Raw genomic sequence first — 17,555 nt, 5'->3', positions numbered from 1 at the left:
ATGTTTACCTCTCCTGAAAAATCTGCAGGAGCAGGCAAAATACATACCTCCATGCAGTCATCCACAACATGATGTCAAATTTCCATTATATCCTCATTTCAAATCTTAGCTAAAAGAATATATCTCTTTTTTCTCTCTCTCTCTGGTTTAAATTGACTGCTATTATCTAACTCTGGGAAAGGAACTTTTACAAAGGATGATATATAAAGGGGAACTGTCATAAATTGTTAATAACATGGATGATGAAAACTATTTTAAATACCTTTCTTAGATCACATGGATTATAACCATATTACCCTTTCCTTCCTTCATATATTCTCTTAAAAAAAAAAAGCTTCTAAACCCAATTTATTCTCTTGAATGATATAGAAATACAAAGAAATTAATTATTCTACCCATATGTAGCATACTTTATGCTACAGATATCAACAATCTATTACTTAACCTTATAAAACAATCAAAACCCAATTTATTTTCAATGGCAAGCTCACTCTTCATTTTACTGATTTTTAACTTATTTCACGTACTGTTTTTGTTAATTTTCAATCTGAGCTGTTCTTGTACAGTTGAATGGAATAGACATGACTCATTTGGACATCTTCTCATCTGACCTTTCTTCTAATCAAAGGAATGATCTCTCAGGATAATTTTTGTTTCAGTCAAAATTACAAGATGGATTGATTATTTAAAAATCCTGATCACTTCATAGAGATCTTAAAAATAGAATACATTTGAAAAAAAAAGGTAAATTCCTGCTTTCATTCAAGTCAACAGTGAAACCCCAATAAATATCACTAAATATGTCATACCATAGTCCCTGAGGCCAAAGTAATGGTCATCTTGATTTCTCTGTGGCTTAGAGGTAGGAAAAGTTTACTGATAGCTTCAAGAACACACTGAAGCTAATTCAAGAAATTACTCACTAAGAAACTAAATAAACATTACAAAAAAATAATTAGATTCAGAATCTCAGAGTACCAAAGAAGAATATAGTGCCGTCCTTTAAACCAGTCATCTTACGCTGGTTGTTTATTCAATAGAGAAAAAAAATCTGTTAATTTAGATATTCTATTCACCTTATTCTAAAGATTTGAATTATTTTGAAAAACTAACCTTATTTCTGTTCCTAAAGGAAAGCTATGGGGACTAGCTCAAATGAACATGCTTCAATGGGACAGCTAGTGAAAATCGCCTAGGAGATGTCAGAGCAGGTATCCTGGAAATCATATACAAAACCAATACCTCAGTGTTCCATCCCTTTTAATAGAGAAATGTCACAGAATCAGAAAACAAAAACAAAAACAAAAAAACAACAAAAACTAAAAAAAAAAGACACAGAAAGTTTTAAGAATAGACTTTGGTTACACATAATAGTGTCCCTATTTCAATCTAAAAATATTTATATTAATGTATTATCTTATATGCATCCAGGAGTACTTTATGAGTTCAGGTAAGAAGACCTTGAGTTGTTGGGAAGAAATTCTTACTAAAATAGCCACTATTTTTTGCTTTAGAAGCTGTATCTAGATTTAAACCTTTACTTTGACAAGGACCTTCAGGAAAAATTACTGGAACATTAATCATGGGTTAGGAGACAAAAGGTTGTCATGAATCAAAATCTGACTAACAGGCAGGAAACAAAATGATTAAACAAACAGTCTGTGACCCTTTGCAAAAGCAAGTCAATAGTAAGGTACCTTGATGCTACTCTGTGTTAAGCCCCTTACTATTTTAATATATTTCCTTCAGTTTTGAAAGAGAAGTGAGCTATGGAATTGAAAAATCCACATGACACAAAATATCAGAGGTTGATCAAATTCAGAAGAAAAGATAATGCCCTGCACACCAAGTTGGGTGAACAGGAAATGATGCAACTTCAAATTCTGTAAAAATACTTGCAGCACAATGAGCATTGGAGAAAAGAAATAACTGAACTAAGATCTACAGTCTTAACTATTCAGACTATAACTTTCATTGCATACTTTAGAAAAAGAACTCATACAAAGACTAAGGCTTTATGCACATCTGTAATCAGTAAGATACAAAGTCAATTGGAAGAAATGGATAATATTAAGAAGTTAAGTATATGGACAAGTTGAAACGTAATGGCCAAACCCAAAAGGTAATACCTGTAAAGTCATTTTAAAAAATACATGCACAACTAGCAATAATTCACAGAGGACAATAACATGAAACTAGGGACAAGGAAAAACTCATCAATTAAGATTGATAAGAGAGACAGAAGAGACAATTATTTTCTGAATGAGTTTTAAAGGCAAGGAGGCACCAGAGAAGTATTCAAAACAAAGGTAAGCCAGGGAAGGTAGAAAAACTTTTCCCTTCTTTATCCTATATCAGAGAGGAAATGTATTAAACTTCAAGATATTCCATGAAATTTGCAACTATCTCATTTCAAGAGAGTAAATGAAAGCACTGTATTCTTATTGATAAGTGATAGAGGCTATGCTCAGTATTCAAAAAGACTCAGAGTGGAATTTCATCTTCATATGATGAAAAGTTATATAACTAATGCTAAAAATTTTTGTGGAATCTCAATTATCAGGATCCACATATTTAACCAAGGTCATACTATCTAGGATTAGGAGATCTTCTTAGGAATTTTCTTATTTACTACACAGATTCTGATCCTGATAACTAACTGTCAGAAAAAGGCCACTGGAAAGAGATTTTGATCCATCACTTCAATATTACTATATAATGTCTTCTGAAAAAGGATACTGCAGAGATAAACCAGACTGTGTATGGTAGCACTGGTTAAACACTGTGTTAGCTCTGTTTTCTAATTTCAAGGGCTATCCAAATTTATGGAGATTGTTTCATAGTCAGAATCTAGGGCAAAAAAACCTTCAAATAGCAATTTCCCCCTTTTGAATTCAGTCTTGCAGCACTGGCCTAACTCTCCAAACACCTCTTAAATTTCATCACTGGTGCTTATTTGGCTGGATATCAAGACAAATTAGTGACTTAGAATTGTGGAGATCTGTTGAGAGCTTTTGATTTTAGGGCAGAGCCAATTATTGCTGAGCGTACCGCTCCAGCTCTGACAAGAGGGTTAAGTGGCTTGATTCATATTCGCATTTATACAGCACTCATACACAAAAACATAAGTAGTGGAAAACAACTGGCAGGGACAGGGAGAAAGGTCGTGTATGTCTCCCAGTTTTTTACACTACTCATCAGATGAAGCAAATTCCTAGCGTGTGCACACATGAGCACAAGTAGCATAAAGATGGTCCTTTTGCTTTTTTAGGCACATTGCTATATCAGTGACTGGGACTTGGGGCTTCACAGGTCTGGTCTTGTTAACTCTGCCAGATTTACAGACCTCTAACACTTTTCATCACACATGACTTTTACTATTAATAAATTCCTATGTATGAAAACTGCTAATTATGCAATTAATTGATCATTTCCACTTCAGCCCTTTTGAAAGGCTGTTAAATTAAGGATAGATATGGAGATGGAGGGAGTGGAAGATAAAGCAAAATTCATTGTATTTTAAATAAAAATATATTCAACTGATTGTATGGGTCTTTTAATTTCTTTTTATTTTATACAAATATCTCTCATTGAATAATGATTTTGTTTCTTACACTGTGATTATTTTCTAACCCATTGTATATTACATTTGCCAGCACAGCATAGTAAACAGAATCACAGAATCAACTAAGTTGGAAAAGACCTCTGAGATCATCAAGTCTAACCTATGACCTAACACCACCTTGTCAAATAGACCATGGCACTAAGTGCTCTTTTCTTAAAGAGCTCCATGGATGATGACTCTACCACCTCCCTGGGCAGCCATTCCAATGCTCAACCAATGCTTCTGTGAAGAACTTCTTCCTAATGTCCAACCTAAAACTTCACTGGCACAGCTTGAGACTCTGTCCTCTTGTCCTGTTGTTCACTGCCTGGGAGAAGAAGCAGATACCCACATGGCTATAACTTTGTTTCACAGAGTTGTACAGAGTGATAAGGTATCCCATGAGCCTCCTCCTCTCCAGGCTAAACAAACCCAGCTCCCTTAGCCACGCAATTCAGTTTTGTGTTTGTTTTTTTTTTTAAAGAAGTCCCATTATTACCCAAGTAAGCCCATCAATTAGATTTTTTCATGAATCCAGGTAGGATCTTCTTCAAGTTTTTCTTTGCTCTGTAAGTATGAATGCAAAATTTTGCAAGGCTTGAGAGAAAAGACTTCACTCAATCAAAGTTCCTCAGGAAGGCATAGTCCCTAGTGTATTTGCCTTTTTTTCCCTCCTCACCGTTTATCCTGTATCTTATGTCTGGCACTCGAGAAGGCAAATATTTTTTAGAGCTTCTAAAACACCTCAGGCTGTGCCTACAGCTACAGATATGTAACCATATGGTTCCTTAATTACTTAAATCACTATGTAAGGCCTGTGTGCTAACGTTCAAGATACATTTCACTCTGGTGTTAGCCCAAGGGGACCCATCTGATAGACAGACCTCGTGACTTTGGCATTACTTGTTTTGCTGCTGTAGCATTTCCTTGGCAATTCTCTCAAACTATAAGGGTCATTTCTCAGATATCTACTGACTAAAAACTGTGGAGCCTTCTTGCTTGAAAACCTGATTGTATTGTTATTGCTTACTTTGTATGCCTGTATTTTTTCCTTTCTGAAGTTTTGCAGATGATATAAAGCTGGGAAGCTACCATCCAGAAGGACCTTTAGATGCTTGGAGAAATGGGCCAAATGGAACTTCATAAAGTTCAGCAAAGCAAATACCAAGCCCTGCATCTGCACAGCAGTAACCTGTAGCATCAGCAAAGTCTGGGGGATGACTTGCTGGAAAGCAGCTCTGCAGAGAACAGCCTGAGGGTCCTAGTGAGCAACTAGCTGAACATCCAGCATTGTGTCTTCTGGCAAGGAAGCACAAAATCATTCTGAGCTGCGTTAAGAAGAATGTTTCCAGCAAGTCTTATTCTCTGCTCAGCACTGGTGAGACATACCTGGAGCACTGGGTTGAAGTAAAGAACTCCCCAGTACAAGAGACATGGTCATATTGGAGAGTTCAAAGGAAGGCCATGACAATGATTATGCAGCTGGAGCATTTGACATATGAGGAAAGGCTGAGAGAGATGTTCAGCCTGGAGAAGAGAATGCTTAGTGGGATCTTATTCATCTGTAGGGATAGATGAATTTACATGACTAAAGAGGACAGAGCCAGACCCTTTTCAGTGGGACTCCCTGACAGGACAAGAGGCAATGGGCACAAACTAAAACACAGAAATCTTCATTTAAAAATGACAAAAAGGTGTTTTTTTTATGGTGAGAGTAGTTAAACACCAGAGAAAATTTTCCAGAGAGGCTGTGCATTCTTAATCACTGGAGATTTTAATAATTTGACTGGATATAGTCCTGAGCAAACTGCTCTAGCTGACCCTGCTCTGCAGGGGCTAGGACAGCAGACACTGGGAGATGCCTTCCAATGCTATGAGATTTTTAAGTTCTGTGATATTATATATATTAAAAAAAAAATCATACCTAAGGACAACTACTTCTTTCTCTCTACAACTAAAAGTTTTAAGTTTGGTAATTGACTTTCCAAAAATTGCTGGGTTTTTTTGATCTTGTCCCCTGAAATATGAGTAGAAAACAAATTACACAGCCACTACCTAGTGAAAGAATGAAAAGAACTTAATCCTTAATCTCTGGTAAAAAAAAAAAAAAAAAAAAAAAAAAAAAAAAAAAAAAAAAAAAAAAAAAAAAAAAAAAACAACCAAGAATACTCACTGAATTTTATTAAAAAGAATGAAAACAAGCATTCTTACTGTATTTCAATAAGATTGAAGATTTTGACCTTGGCCACATAGTACACTACAGTTTTGGTGCAAACTCAAGGAGATGATAGCTTTTTTTCTTGCATTTTTCAAGAACTATCAGAGAATGTTCACCTTTATATATGCCATTGTATCCTCCATGGACTTCTCCAGCAATAGAAATTTCTTCAACATGAGCCCCTTGGTCAGATGTAAAGTATACAAGAGTTTTGTCACTCAGATTGTGTTTTTCCAGCATATCCAGAACTTGTCCTAGGGAAAAAAAAAAAAAAAAAAAAAAAAAAAAATTTAAAAAAAAAAAAAAAAAAAAAAAAAAAAAAAAAAAAAAAAAAAAAAAAAAAAAAAAAAAAAAAAAAAAAAAAAAAAAAATTAAAAAAAAAAAAAAAAAGAAAAAAAAAAAGGACAACTTTAGTGTCTTTGAGTAGCTTTCTCATTAATCTTGGCACACATAAATATTTTTGTCCTTATGCCTTTTTGAGACCACTTTCCACATAAACTCTATTACACATAGCAATTGGCACCATGCAGCATACAGTAGGGGACAACTGCACAAGGATTGTTGCAATCAGGACCATGGTTCAATTGCTGCAGGGTTTCTTGAAGTACAAAATGAGAAGATTTGTGCACATCAGAGAAAAGGGCTGATCCACAGAGAGCCTGTGACCTTTTGAAGCAGTTGGTCTCAATCAAGGAAATCCCTTAGCAAGAAGATTCAAGCTGCTGAGGATATCTGAAAGAGTCTCAGCATGGAGAACAGAGCTCACAGTTTGGGGGTAAAGCCTTGCTGCCTAGCAACTACAGAGGCAGCATGGCAGAAATCTCAATGTGAGTGCTAAGACATTCTGGAAAAAAAAAAAAAAAGAAAGAAAAAAAGGAGGAGAATGTATGTAGTGCCTTTGGAGACCACATGATTTCATCACGAAACCTATTAATTAGTCCTTAATATCTCATAAGAAGATATCAACTAAACTCAAAATATGTTAGGTAATAAACACACACAGGTGCACCTATTTAAAAGAAGTATCCACATGGATAAGTTTTGTAACTCTAAGGGAACATGGGCTCATGTTTCATTTTCACAAAAGGCTCCTCACACTACCTTGGCAATGTGGAGAGCCTTGCAGTGTACATAAATTACATTGAAACCCATTTAGACTGAGTTCCTTAAAGGGTGTTTCTCTATGAATGAGAGTGAAGCTGCTACTTGTAACTTGCTCCAGTGAATTTTATACTGATTAAGAATCTAAAATTATTGGTCCTGGAAAATGACCAAAGCTTAAGAATATAATTCTTCACATCAACCTGGCAATGAGCTCTAACCTTGTCCTTTAGGGATCTCAGAACATATAAAGATAATTCTGTCTTCACAACCATTTTATCTTCACCCTTTTTACTTAAACATCCAAGAATGGTCCAATTTGAATGTTAATTTTAATTTTTTCACCTGTCCACTAAGAATTAATTCATCATCTGATGCCAAATTATTGTGTCAAAGAAGATGAGATAAGGACTTTTAAATGATTTTCAGACCATCATTTCAGTTGCTATGTTCTTTATCTGGATAAGGAGTAGTTAGTTTACCTTATTGCTACTATTTCTAGTTGACTTTTAACGTTATAGCATTCTAAAACTGCCTTGTTAAAAAGGTTGAGTGTCTTCATTTCTCATCAGCTCAGATGACTGGGTTGTGAATAAAGGAGCATCAGCAGTTAAATAAGGGATACCTATTCATCCTATATGTAAGCTAGGAAGAAGAAGCAAAGAAGAAATGTAAGAGTAGGAGAATTTGTTTATGTAAATTTTGAAGTCTCGTGGGAGTTGAAATTTCCCAACAGAAATGAGGAAAATCTGTTACAAAGGCTGACATTTTAAAGTTGGTGGGTTGAGGAAAATTCATGCAGATCCATCTTGCTGCATGAGGTGGACTAGTGCCAGAAAAGAGAGGCAATTTCCCATGGGCTTCTGAGATTCTTTGGAGAATGTACTTGCTAAATAATTACAATATCCCTTGGAAAGGTGGCAATGATGATAAAAAAGCAGAGTATAAACTAGGACATTATGTGTAGGTATTCAGCCACATGACCTCCAGAGTTCCCTTCCAACCTATATTGATCTATGAGTTTATGTTAGTATGGCAATAATAATAAATGCTATCGTGTAAAGAAATATATGTACAATGATGCACACAACAGCATTTTTTTACATATGCCATTTTCCTTGATGAAACTCAAATTTCAAATTCATCCATATCAAACAAAATTAAAATAAAGTGAGAATTTCATTCAGCATATCACATTAAATGATCTCTGGTGATCAGAGACATCGGCGATCATCCAATAATGGCCATTTCAATTCCCTAATTAATTTGGAAAAAAAAAGGGAAGTAATGAAAAATGTCTTGCTATCACAGATAATTAACCTAAAATTAAAAAATTAATATGAAATATGTAAGACATTATGATGACATTTCTACTTAATTTTTGTAACAAAGTTGAATAGTTTGACTTTCCCTGGAAAAAAAAAAAATCTGACATTCAAATGTTTCCCATTTTAAAAAAAATACACCCTGATAAAATGTATAGAAATTCTCATCTAAAACTCAGCAGTAAAACCTCCATTTTCTTCAAATGGAATTTTAAATCAAAGAAGATTGGTGACACCAGGGTTAATTACCGAATGCTAAAATGACAATTTATTTTAGTGCAACAATATTTTTCAGTACAGGTGGACTAATAGCTGTAATTCAAATAACATTATTGTCAGAGAATGGCAATCACAACGCACTCACAGAAATGAAGCAAAACTTCCATTTCTATTTTGATCTTGAACACTGACACCTTCAACTATAAATAAAGAGCAAAGTTTGCGCTGCCAGGAGACAAGACACATTTAAGTGCATTTGAATGAGGTTACTCCTGTTAACCTAAGCAATACATTCACTTTTTAGTATTTCTAAATGGTAACTAGTACAGAAAAATGAAAATAATGCCTTGTGGATCTCTATGAATAGACACCTTTTATTTGCAATATGAATTTTGGAAGCAAACATTACCATGAAGGAAAAACACAATCTTTACCATTTTCTTATAAAAATTTAATTTCTTTTTAAGTCTAACTCATCCACTCTCACTACTTCTGTATATTTCAGAGACTTTAGCATTAAGTTACAGTTGATGTATAAGCATTCCCAGGCAATGGCAGTCAACCTATTTTATCTGCCTTTGGAAGAGGTGAACTGCAAAAAGACCTTTTATACCTGTTGACTAAAAACAAAAGATAGGCAACTAACTCAAAACTAAATGCCTTCATATTAGACATCAAGGACAGCAAGATGAATTGTACCCAAAGCGCTAGACATGCAACTGAATGAGCAACACACTCTAATGAGTGTGGTGAACAGATAAATGATGTCTGTGTAAGAGATGATGGTAAAACTGTATTGCTTCACCCATAAAATATGATGGGAAGTATGTCATGTGCTCTTGAATTAGAAGAATGGGGCTTCAGCTGGTTGAAGTTCTATTGCTGGTTGCAGAGAGCAATACAAATTTTACTAGCATTTTTGGACGTAAAGAGTTTATACAGGATATGAAACTCTAGGATAGATAAGTCAAATCATCAGGAAAACCATTTGTTCAAGCAAAAACACATTGCTATCCCCAGAACAGGAAATTATCAATAAAAATGGAAAGAGTTTTGACTGGAAAAGCTCACTTGAAAGCCATGTTCTAAAAAATTAACAGCTGCATTGATCTCTGTGGATGGTACCATTTACATTTTTTCTGACTTAAACAGAACGTATTTAGAAAGTCAACATTTCTGAATATCAAAATCAGTCTAACTGAAGGAGCTGCATAATTTCTGAAGCTATTTAGCAACTAGAATTTCAGATCAAGTTCCTCCTACTATAGCCATTCTAGCAATGCACATCGCTATGTAGGTGATGACCATTGTAGCGGACAAAGGTATTTGACCATTGGACATTTTCCTTTCTTTTACATTTCTTTAAGACTAAGGACTGCATTAAGATGTTATTTGTTTTAATTAGTACATCAGTGTTCCAAAATTTAAGTAAAACTTCCCCACCATATACTGAGGACTGCTCTCTCTATTCTGCTCTCCATTCTTGCTTCAAGCTTTGTAAATTACAAATAATTATTTCATTTGGAATGTGAAAATGTCAATTTCAGTGAATTGATAGTCATGTGAAAGTGAGAAGAGCAAGTGACTCAGTTCTTTGGAAGGAAATACAGTGCCATGCCACTATTCAACTCCTGTAGCACAGCCTGAATAGTAGCTGAACCAGCTCCTCTAATGCTGAATGTAATTTCTGAGGTTTGAATTATGTAAAGTTCCTACTGTACTTATCTACATGAAGAGATAAGGTTTATAGAAAATGACTGTTCATTTGAAAACAAGGTACAAACATTGAAAAACAATAATGTATTTACAAACGTGTTAGTGATTTGGAAAATTGTTCAAAGTTTTAGTCAAGCAGGCATATGAACAAATGCATTTCATTAATAAATTACTCCACTGTCATTTCAAATCAATAGGAAAATACGTTATTTGTACTACTTTGAAATGATTTAGAGTATTGCTGAAACTATGAATAAAAAGCTATAGAAAACAGAATACCTCAGTGTAACCTAAGCAAAAGAACAAAATAGTCTCTCTGCTTGTGAGGAAAGCTTTAAAGCAGTTTTCCAGATGCAAAGGGAAAACAAGATTCAGAAGGAGGGTTAAGGAGCTGTCTGAGGAAAAGACAGTTGACAATAAATGAAATTCCTGTAAATGTAATGTTCCTTCTCCACTCCAGTAGACTTTCACATGCCACTCTTATCCAGAAACTTACAGCAAGCTTGAAATAACTATTGGACAAAGAGTCCAGTAGATCAGCTTGGGAAGATCAGCCACCACATCACTGCCTAGAATAGGCAGTTTTGTTGTTGTTGGAGCTTTATTCTTTTTATTTGCTGCTCAGAATTTGCTACTGCTGCTCATATTTGGTCTTGAATACCATCATTAACCAGAATCATAAGTAACTTGTAGTCGGCTCTAGGAGTTCACCTCTGTGAGTGGTAAGCCTTTGAATAAATGCATAAACTCCTCCAAGTTAATGCTACATGCACAAGAATCTGGAAACCCACTTTTCTCCCAGAAAATATATCATGCCATTCAACTATATACTCACTACATAGTAAACCTCTTGGGAGAACCTTCCTGCTACAGCAGTTTAAGGTAATGCCACAGTTAATCACCTCCTCAGTTTAAGATTTTCACCTTATAAAAACGTAATGTTGCAACTTCTGCATGCCGTTATTCACAAGCTAACAATCATTTTAATCTCTATGTTGATTTTCTATGATAAAAAAAGATACTTCACTCTAATGCACTAATCAGATTACAAAATCCACTGACTAAAACCTTTGTATAAAAACAAGTTTAGTAACTAAGACCAAGACATCCCTGTCTTAATTTTAGCTTTTGCACATTCTGGGTTATAAATATGCAAATGTTCCTGTGGTTTGCTCAGAGCCATCCAGTTTCCCCTTGATAAATATGTAAATCAGTTTGTCTCTGCAGTGGGGAAGTAATTATCACTTCTAGACCTAGTCACTAAGCACAACACTTGAGGTAAAGATGGAAAATAATAAAACCATTGACAGCAACACAAGAAGTGGCTGCACATATGGTGAACAGTACATAAACTCTGCATGCAACTTCGTTTAACATTCAGAGCTAGAAAACAACCACTGTAAGTGGAAATTCTGGGACAAAGTATTTGGATGATGCTATGGCACATTATCCAGCCAGTCAACAGAACACATCCACCTAAGAAGACAAGTGATTATTGTAAGGAGGACTTTAGCACGTGAACCACAAAAGTGAGAGTGAATACTAGTTAGTACAGCTCTTTGACTAGAAGAGAAAATAAATGCATAACTAATTACAAAAGGTAATTCCTGAAGGAAGTGGAGTGTAGATTCAGTGCAAAGCTGAATCAGTACTGCTGCCTTACTATTTTTAAAGTTACACTACGGAAATGATCCATATAATGAAGTCTTCTCCAAAAGTACAAAGCTGGAGCCCCAAATGTGCTAAGTTCCTACTATGATAGGCTAGTGGGATATTCAGTGTCAATAGGACATTCTGCCAAACAAGTAGCACCTGGTTCCGAATAAAATACATCTATATTAGTGCTTTAATTGGTAACAGGAGTGCATATTTACAGTAAATCTAATCATGGATGGTTAATATATTTATGTTTCCATAGCACAACCCTCTTGGATTTTGTGACCTGGATTCCTTTCAAAGTAAACTAAACTCAAAGAGAAATTCTGGGAATGCAACTGAAGCACTGGCATTACTGATGGACATTCAGTGTATAGAACCAGAGTAGAGCTGGTCTGAAGTGAGTTTCCTGTCTCTGCTGGTGTGCTGACAGTTTCTTTCCAGCTCAGAAGACAGTTCAGACCTGTCTGTATTGGCTGTTTAAAACATGGTAGAACTGAAGAATCTTCCACAGAAACTCTGGTGCAAGCACAATCCAGCTCCACCTGTGCACACTGTAGGTACATAGAGGGTACATACATAGAGGGTAGATACATACAGTGTACACATCTACATCTAACATAGTTACTATAAACATTTTTTTAAGGTCAGCAAAGCAAAAGAAGAATTTCCATGTGCAGATCACCTATACTAAGAATTTAGCCCCAAAAATTCTGAATTCTTTCCACAATGAAGTAAGGTGAGGCAATTGCCCCAGATTTAGCTACCTACCACTGCTGTTCAGATCAGTAGTTGTTAGGTCCAGTCTGTAGAACATCAAACCCTTTTCTGTTAGATTCCTTTAGACTCAGAGTGGGACAAGTAAATCTGAGAGCAAGCATTCAGAGAAGGGCATCTTTTAAACAAAAAACAAAGCAACTTTGGTGTAGAGTCAGCTAAGCTATCAGTGTGAACTTGTATTCTGTTTGGATTTGGACTGCCATATAAGTGTAAACTCATAATTGACTTGTGACTGTTTATGCAGTTTTATAAGTATAATGTGTCTTTCAGGCCCTCAGGATAAATTTTCAGCATAGTGCATGGCAGATTAGGTATGCACTGCTTAGCAGCTATGAATAAATCAACCAAATTTTGACTTACTCATAAGGTTTTTTCCTGGAGATGAGTAGCAAATCTCTTATTTTTCTTATTCATATAGGGTTCAAATTATTTTTAAGTGTGAAAGCAGCAGTACAGACAATGCAGGATGGAAAAGTTTTCATATGTACATCAGTACTATAACACTAATGATGGATTACTACAGGTCAAAAAGTATAACTATTTGGTGGCTATTTCCTTATTAGTATTTAAATTAGCTAATAAATGCGTCACTTGAAATTCACTTTTAGCCCTACATCTGTTGAACATAAGGCTATGTATTTCTAATGTAAACCTTAATTTTTAGCCTTCTTAAAATGCTAAAATATGAGAAATGGTCATGGAATTTTAGGAGGGTCCATCGCATTTGCATTTTGCATGGCAACCATAATAACTTTTTGGGTAAATTTGCATCTGCATTCTGCACATGTCTAAGATGCCTTTTCACATATACAACTAAGATGCATAATTCAAAAGACACTTTCTCATTTCCCACTTTGAGGTTTCCCATGTTTTCTTCCAAATCATGAAAGGGATTTCTTTAGGTGGGACTTAGGCAAGCTATAATGACAACTGAGGGATGCTATTCACTTTTGAATTAAACTGTCAGGGGAAGTTAAGGCTTCAGCTATTTGATCCTTCCAATATATGCTAATGGTGATTGATTGAATAAATGTGTAGTGATAAAAGAAATTCTTCTCTATGTCTTCAAAGATTTAAACATTCAGTAATGTCAGACTAAGTTTTAAACGGAATATATATAAGGTCCTAGATCCAAATGCCTAATGACAATATTTTGCCAGATTAAAGTATGAAAAATTATGAAGAATTCAAAGCAGGGCAAATAATTTAACCCTACATTTTAATCCTCTGCTCTTTTCTGAAAACTTCAAAGTACTTTTCAGTTATTTGTTTCATTTTTATAACTTTTGTTAAATAAAATTCAAACTGTGATAAAATTGGCTGAGAGTAGAGCATAAGCATTTTTTGTCTTTTAACAGCCTAACTTTGCTGAATTTGGAAGCAGGTTTTAAACATATGTTATAAAACAGATACCATAAAGCTAAGAGCAGTTTTATCAACACCAAATAACTTTGGTCATGAAATCTTAATAATTTTCTGGTTTTCTGGTTTTCTGATTTTAATTGTGTAAATCTAATCTTACATGAAAGTAGCTGTGCATTAACTCAACCCCAATACGCAAGATATCTTTTTTTCCCCTTGTCAGGACCATCACCATGCACACTTGCTATTTCACCTATTTCTCTAATTGCTTTTGGGAAACTCAGTAGCTTTTGTGCCCAAGTGCTACTAAACACTCAAAGCCTACTGAGAAATCACCCTATCCAAGTCATACTACCTGTGAATGAATCTCTGTACAGACTTTGTTAATACCAACAAAAAAAAAGCAAATCTGACTGTGAAAATTGTCCTCAAGGGAATTTTCCACTCATGAATGTAAAACTCCACTCAGTCCTCTCCAGATGACATTTTGAACTTCAGTAAAATGAACCATTAAATTGAGGGCCACAAATCTTTGACTCAACTTGTTTTTCCTTGTATATGTATATGTGTTAAATATGACAGCATATATGGTGATTTAAACTCCAGAGGATCCTTTCTAAAGGAAAGGCAAATAATTTTTCAGGTCATCCTCATTGATTACAGATTATTAGCTCAAAAGATTACTCACTATCTTATGAAATGGGACTTTGATACCTTAATTCATCTAAGTGCTCTTGAAAAAATATTCCCAGCCTATTCACAAAAAAGTTTTTGTTGAAGTCTCAGAGTAGTATTCAGTAGGACAGCAGATGTCTACAAGGTAAAAAACAATCTGCCTTTTTCTGGTTTGAGGCCTGGAAAGAAAAACATATCATTGTCATTTTAAATTGGTTTGGAAATACTTGAGATCTCTGCTTAGGCCAAGACGTATTTGATGCCCTCAAGATATGGTGGAGGCATAAGATTATGGGGGCCCCTGAGATCATTAGGCTCATTTCTTTGCCTTTTCTCTAATTTTCATTGATACAATAATGAAGCAATAAAGTGAATATGTGACACGTGAAATTTCTAATTAAACTGAGTTTACAAAAGTTCAATACTATGAATGCTATGTGTCATTTTGTTTGTAATGGGAAGTTACAAAAACGAACCTGTAAGGTTTTCTCATGTGAAGGCAAGAAATTTCTGGAAGGGCTCTACCTTGCATACAAGGATCACAGTGAGATTGGTGTTTAGGATAAATCTGGAGACTAAACTTGAAATGAAAAAGGATCATTCACACAGTAACACCACAAATCAGCTGAAATATTAACATAGATACAAGGAAGAAATTAGCCTAACTGTAAATAGATACTATTTGGGGAAGAGAGGAGATATTGCCAAGGTAAACTCCCCAAAGCACAGATGGCAAATAACCTCTTGAAGGCTACAACCAGCATATTCCTTACTTATGGGAACAGCACTGTTACTATGGATAGAGAGGCAGGTATGGGTTAGTTCCTCCCTATTAATGTGTTTTTCTAAAGACTAGTTATTTCCGAACTTATAAAATCAAATCTAGGAAGTTGTATATAAGGAGACATCTTTGAACAGGAAAAGTTTGGAATCTCCACAGTTCACATGAATAGCTCTGTAATAAACTGGTGTTTCAGTATCACATACAAAGAGAAGTATGTACAATCCAGCAGATAGATTTCTGCTCTAGAAGGCACCAGAAAAGCATGGCTAGCTATACTCAGGAACTGACTGTATTGTTATCAATATTCAACAAATAAATACAGTAACAGTAGGACAGACTATTTGCATATTTCCTGATAATGAATTTCACATAGAAGTGTCTCCTACTTAAAATAATTATTTTTCATTCTTTTACTAAAGTTAATATAGAACAAGAGAAGTAAAGAAATGTCATGTCAAAAATCAGTTTACATTCTGAGAGGGAAATGTGATATTATTGCCTAGCATTTTTTGCCAAGAAAGTCCTCAAAGCTCTCTTTAACTCGACTATCTATTTTTTACATGCAGCACCTGGGGTTGTTGCACAACTAGTTGGCAAACTACAGCAGAATCAACACAAAAGTTGATATGTGAATGGACTGAGAAATTTGGAATATGGAGCTTGACTACCTGAGCTCTAAGTTGGCAAGAATATTTAGGATATATCCCATAGAAATGTTTTAGGGATTTTTTTTTAAGGACAACTTCCAATTTTTTGCCTTATTAAAAAAATGCTGGTAAAAAAGCCATCACAGCAGCACTTTGCTCATAACCTCCTGTTAAGATGTTCAAACCTTGTTCTGTATGATGTGCTGCTTACATTATGTTCCACTCTGTCCTGGAGTTGGTTTGGAAGGGACCTTCAAAGATCATCTAGTCCAATAAACATCTCCCAGGCCATGACATCTGTCACTAGATCAGATTGCTCAGAGCCTGGCTTTGAACACTTCCAATGATGCAGCATACTCAACTTCTCTGGGCCATCTATTCCAGTGTTTGACCACCCTTATTGTCAAAAATTTCTTCCCAATGTCCAATCTAAATTACGTATTTGCAGTTGAAAACTTCTGACCCTTGTCCTGTCACTACAGAGACTGGTAAGTCTTTCTCCAGTCTTTCTTATAATTCATTCCCCTTTATATATTGATAGGGTGCAATAAGGTTTCCCTGGAACCTCCTCTTCTTTAGGCTGAACATGCCCAGCTCTTTCTGTCTGCCTTCACAGGAGAAGTCCTATGTCCCTCTGATTAAATTCATGGACCTCCTCTGGGCCTACCTTAACAGGTACACATCTTTCCTGTGCTGGGGACCACAGAGCTGGTATGCAGTCCTCCAGGTTGGGTCTCACAAGAGGAGAGTAGAAGAGCAGAATCACCTCCCTCAACCTGCTGGCCATGCTGCTTTAGATGCAGCCCAGGACACCGTTGGCTTTCTTGGCTGCAAACTCACACTGTTGGCTCAAGTCAAATTTTTCATTCATCAAAATGAAAGGATAAATTATATGTGTTTGAATTGTTAATAAATTTATTACTTGCTTAATGTGTGCTCTGTGATTTTGTGATGTCAAAATCAATTCTACTCTGGATGAGAAGCACTTTTATACCTTTGACACAGCCATATACTATACACTGGCTATTCTTTTCACATTACCAAAACTAGTATCTTCCTTGATTTTGACAGAAATGCTGAGGTATCCTGAGCTATTAATTTATCTCAAACATCTTGCATTGTTATCTTTGGATTTGCAGAAAGACAAAATTCATACTCTTTTTCTGGGTTAGGCCATTCTTTAAGATTAAAGCACATTTACATTTGTATTATTTCTTGTTTGTCTGCTTTCTTTTTAAATTCTAGTCTGACTTAGAAAGGAAAGCAAACTTGCTTTCTAACCCACAATCATCTCACCCACAATGAGATTCAAGAGCCTAAAGGGCCAAAAATCCTTTATCCTCAGAACAGTGAAATGACAGCTGTACTATAAAAACATGTAAACCGAAGGACCTAAGGGCCAAGTTATTCACATTTAATTTTAGGCAAAATAAGAGTGACATTCTAGATGAGTCCATCCAGCAGTTTG

The 17,555-nt window shown here is 35.3% G+C and overlaps 1 protein-coding gene across 6 annotated transcripts in view; it reads right to left on the bottom strand.

The window, feature by feature from the left end:
• Positions 1-17,555, bottom strand: part of STS (steroid sulfatase) — a 77,419-nt gene that overhangs the window by 5,367 nt on the left and 54,497 nt on the right. For all 6 annotated transcript variants that reach the window (XM_027898555.1, XM_027898557.1, XM_027898556.1 and 3 more), the window contains one exon: positions 5,939-6,076. In XM_027898555.1, the coding sequence (XP_027754356.1) occupies positions 5,939-6,076 (138 nt within the window). The remainder of the gene's footprint in view (positions 1-5,938; positions 6,077-17,555) is intronic.

Source organism: Empidonax traillii, unplaced genomic scaffold, assembly GCF_003031625.1.
Source record: "Empidonax traillii isolate 1590-97213 ecotype Southwest subspecies unplaced genomic scaffold, ASM303162v1 scaffold604:size387904, whole genome shotgun sequence".
NCBI lineage: Eukaryota > Metazoa > Chordata > Aves > Passeriformes > Tyrannidae > Empidonax > Empidonax traillii.
Note: the sequence above shows the minus strand (reverse complement) of the source record. Positions and strands in the feature narration are given on the sequence as shown.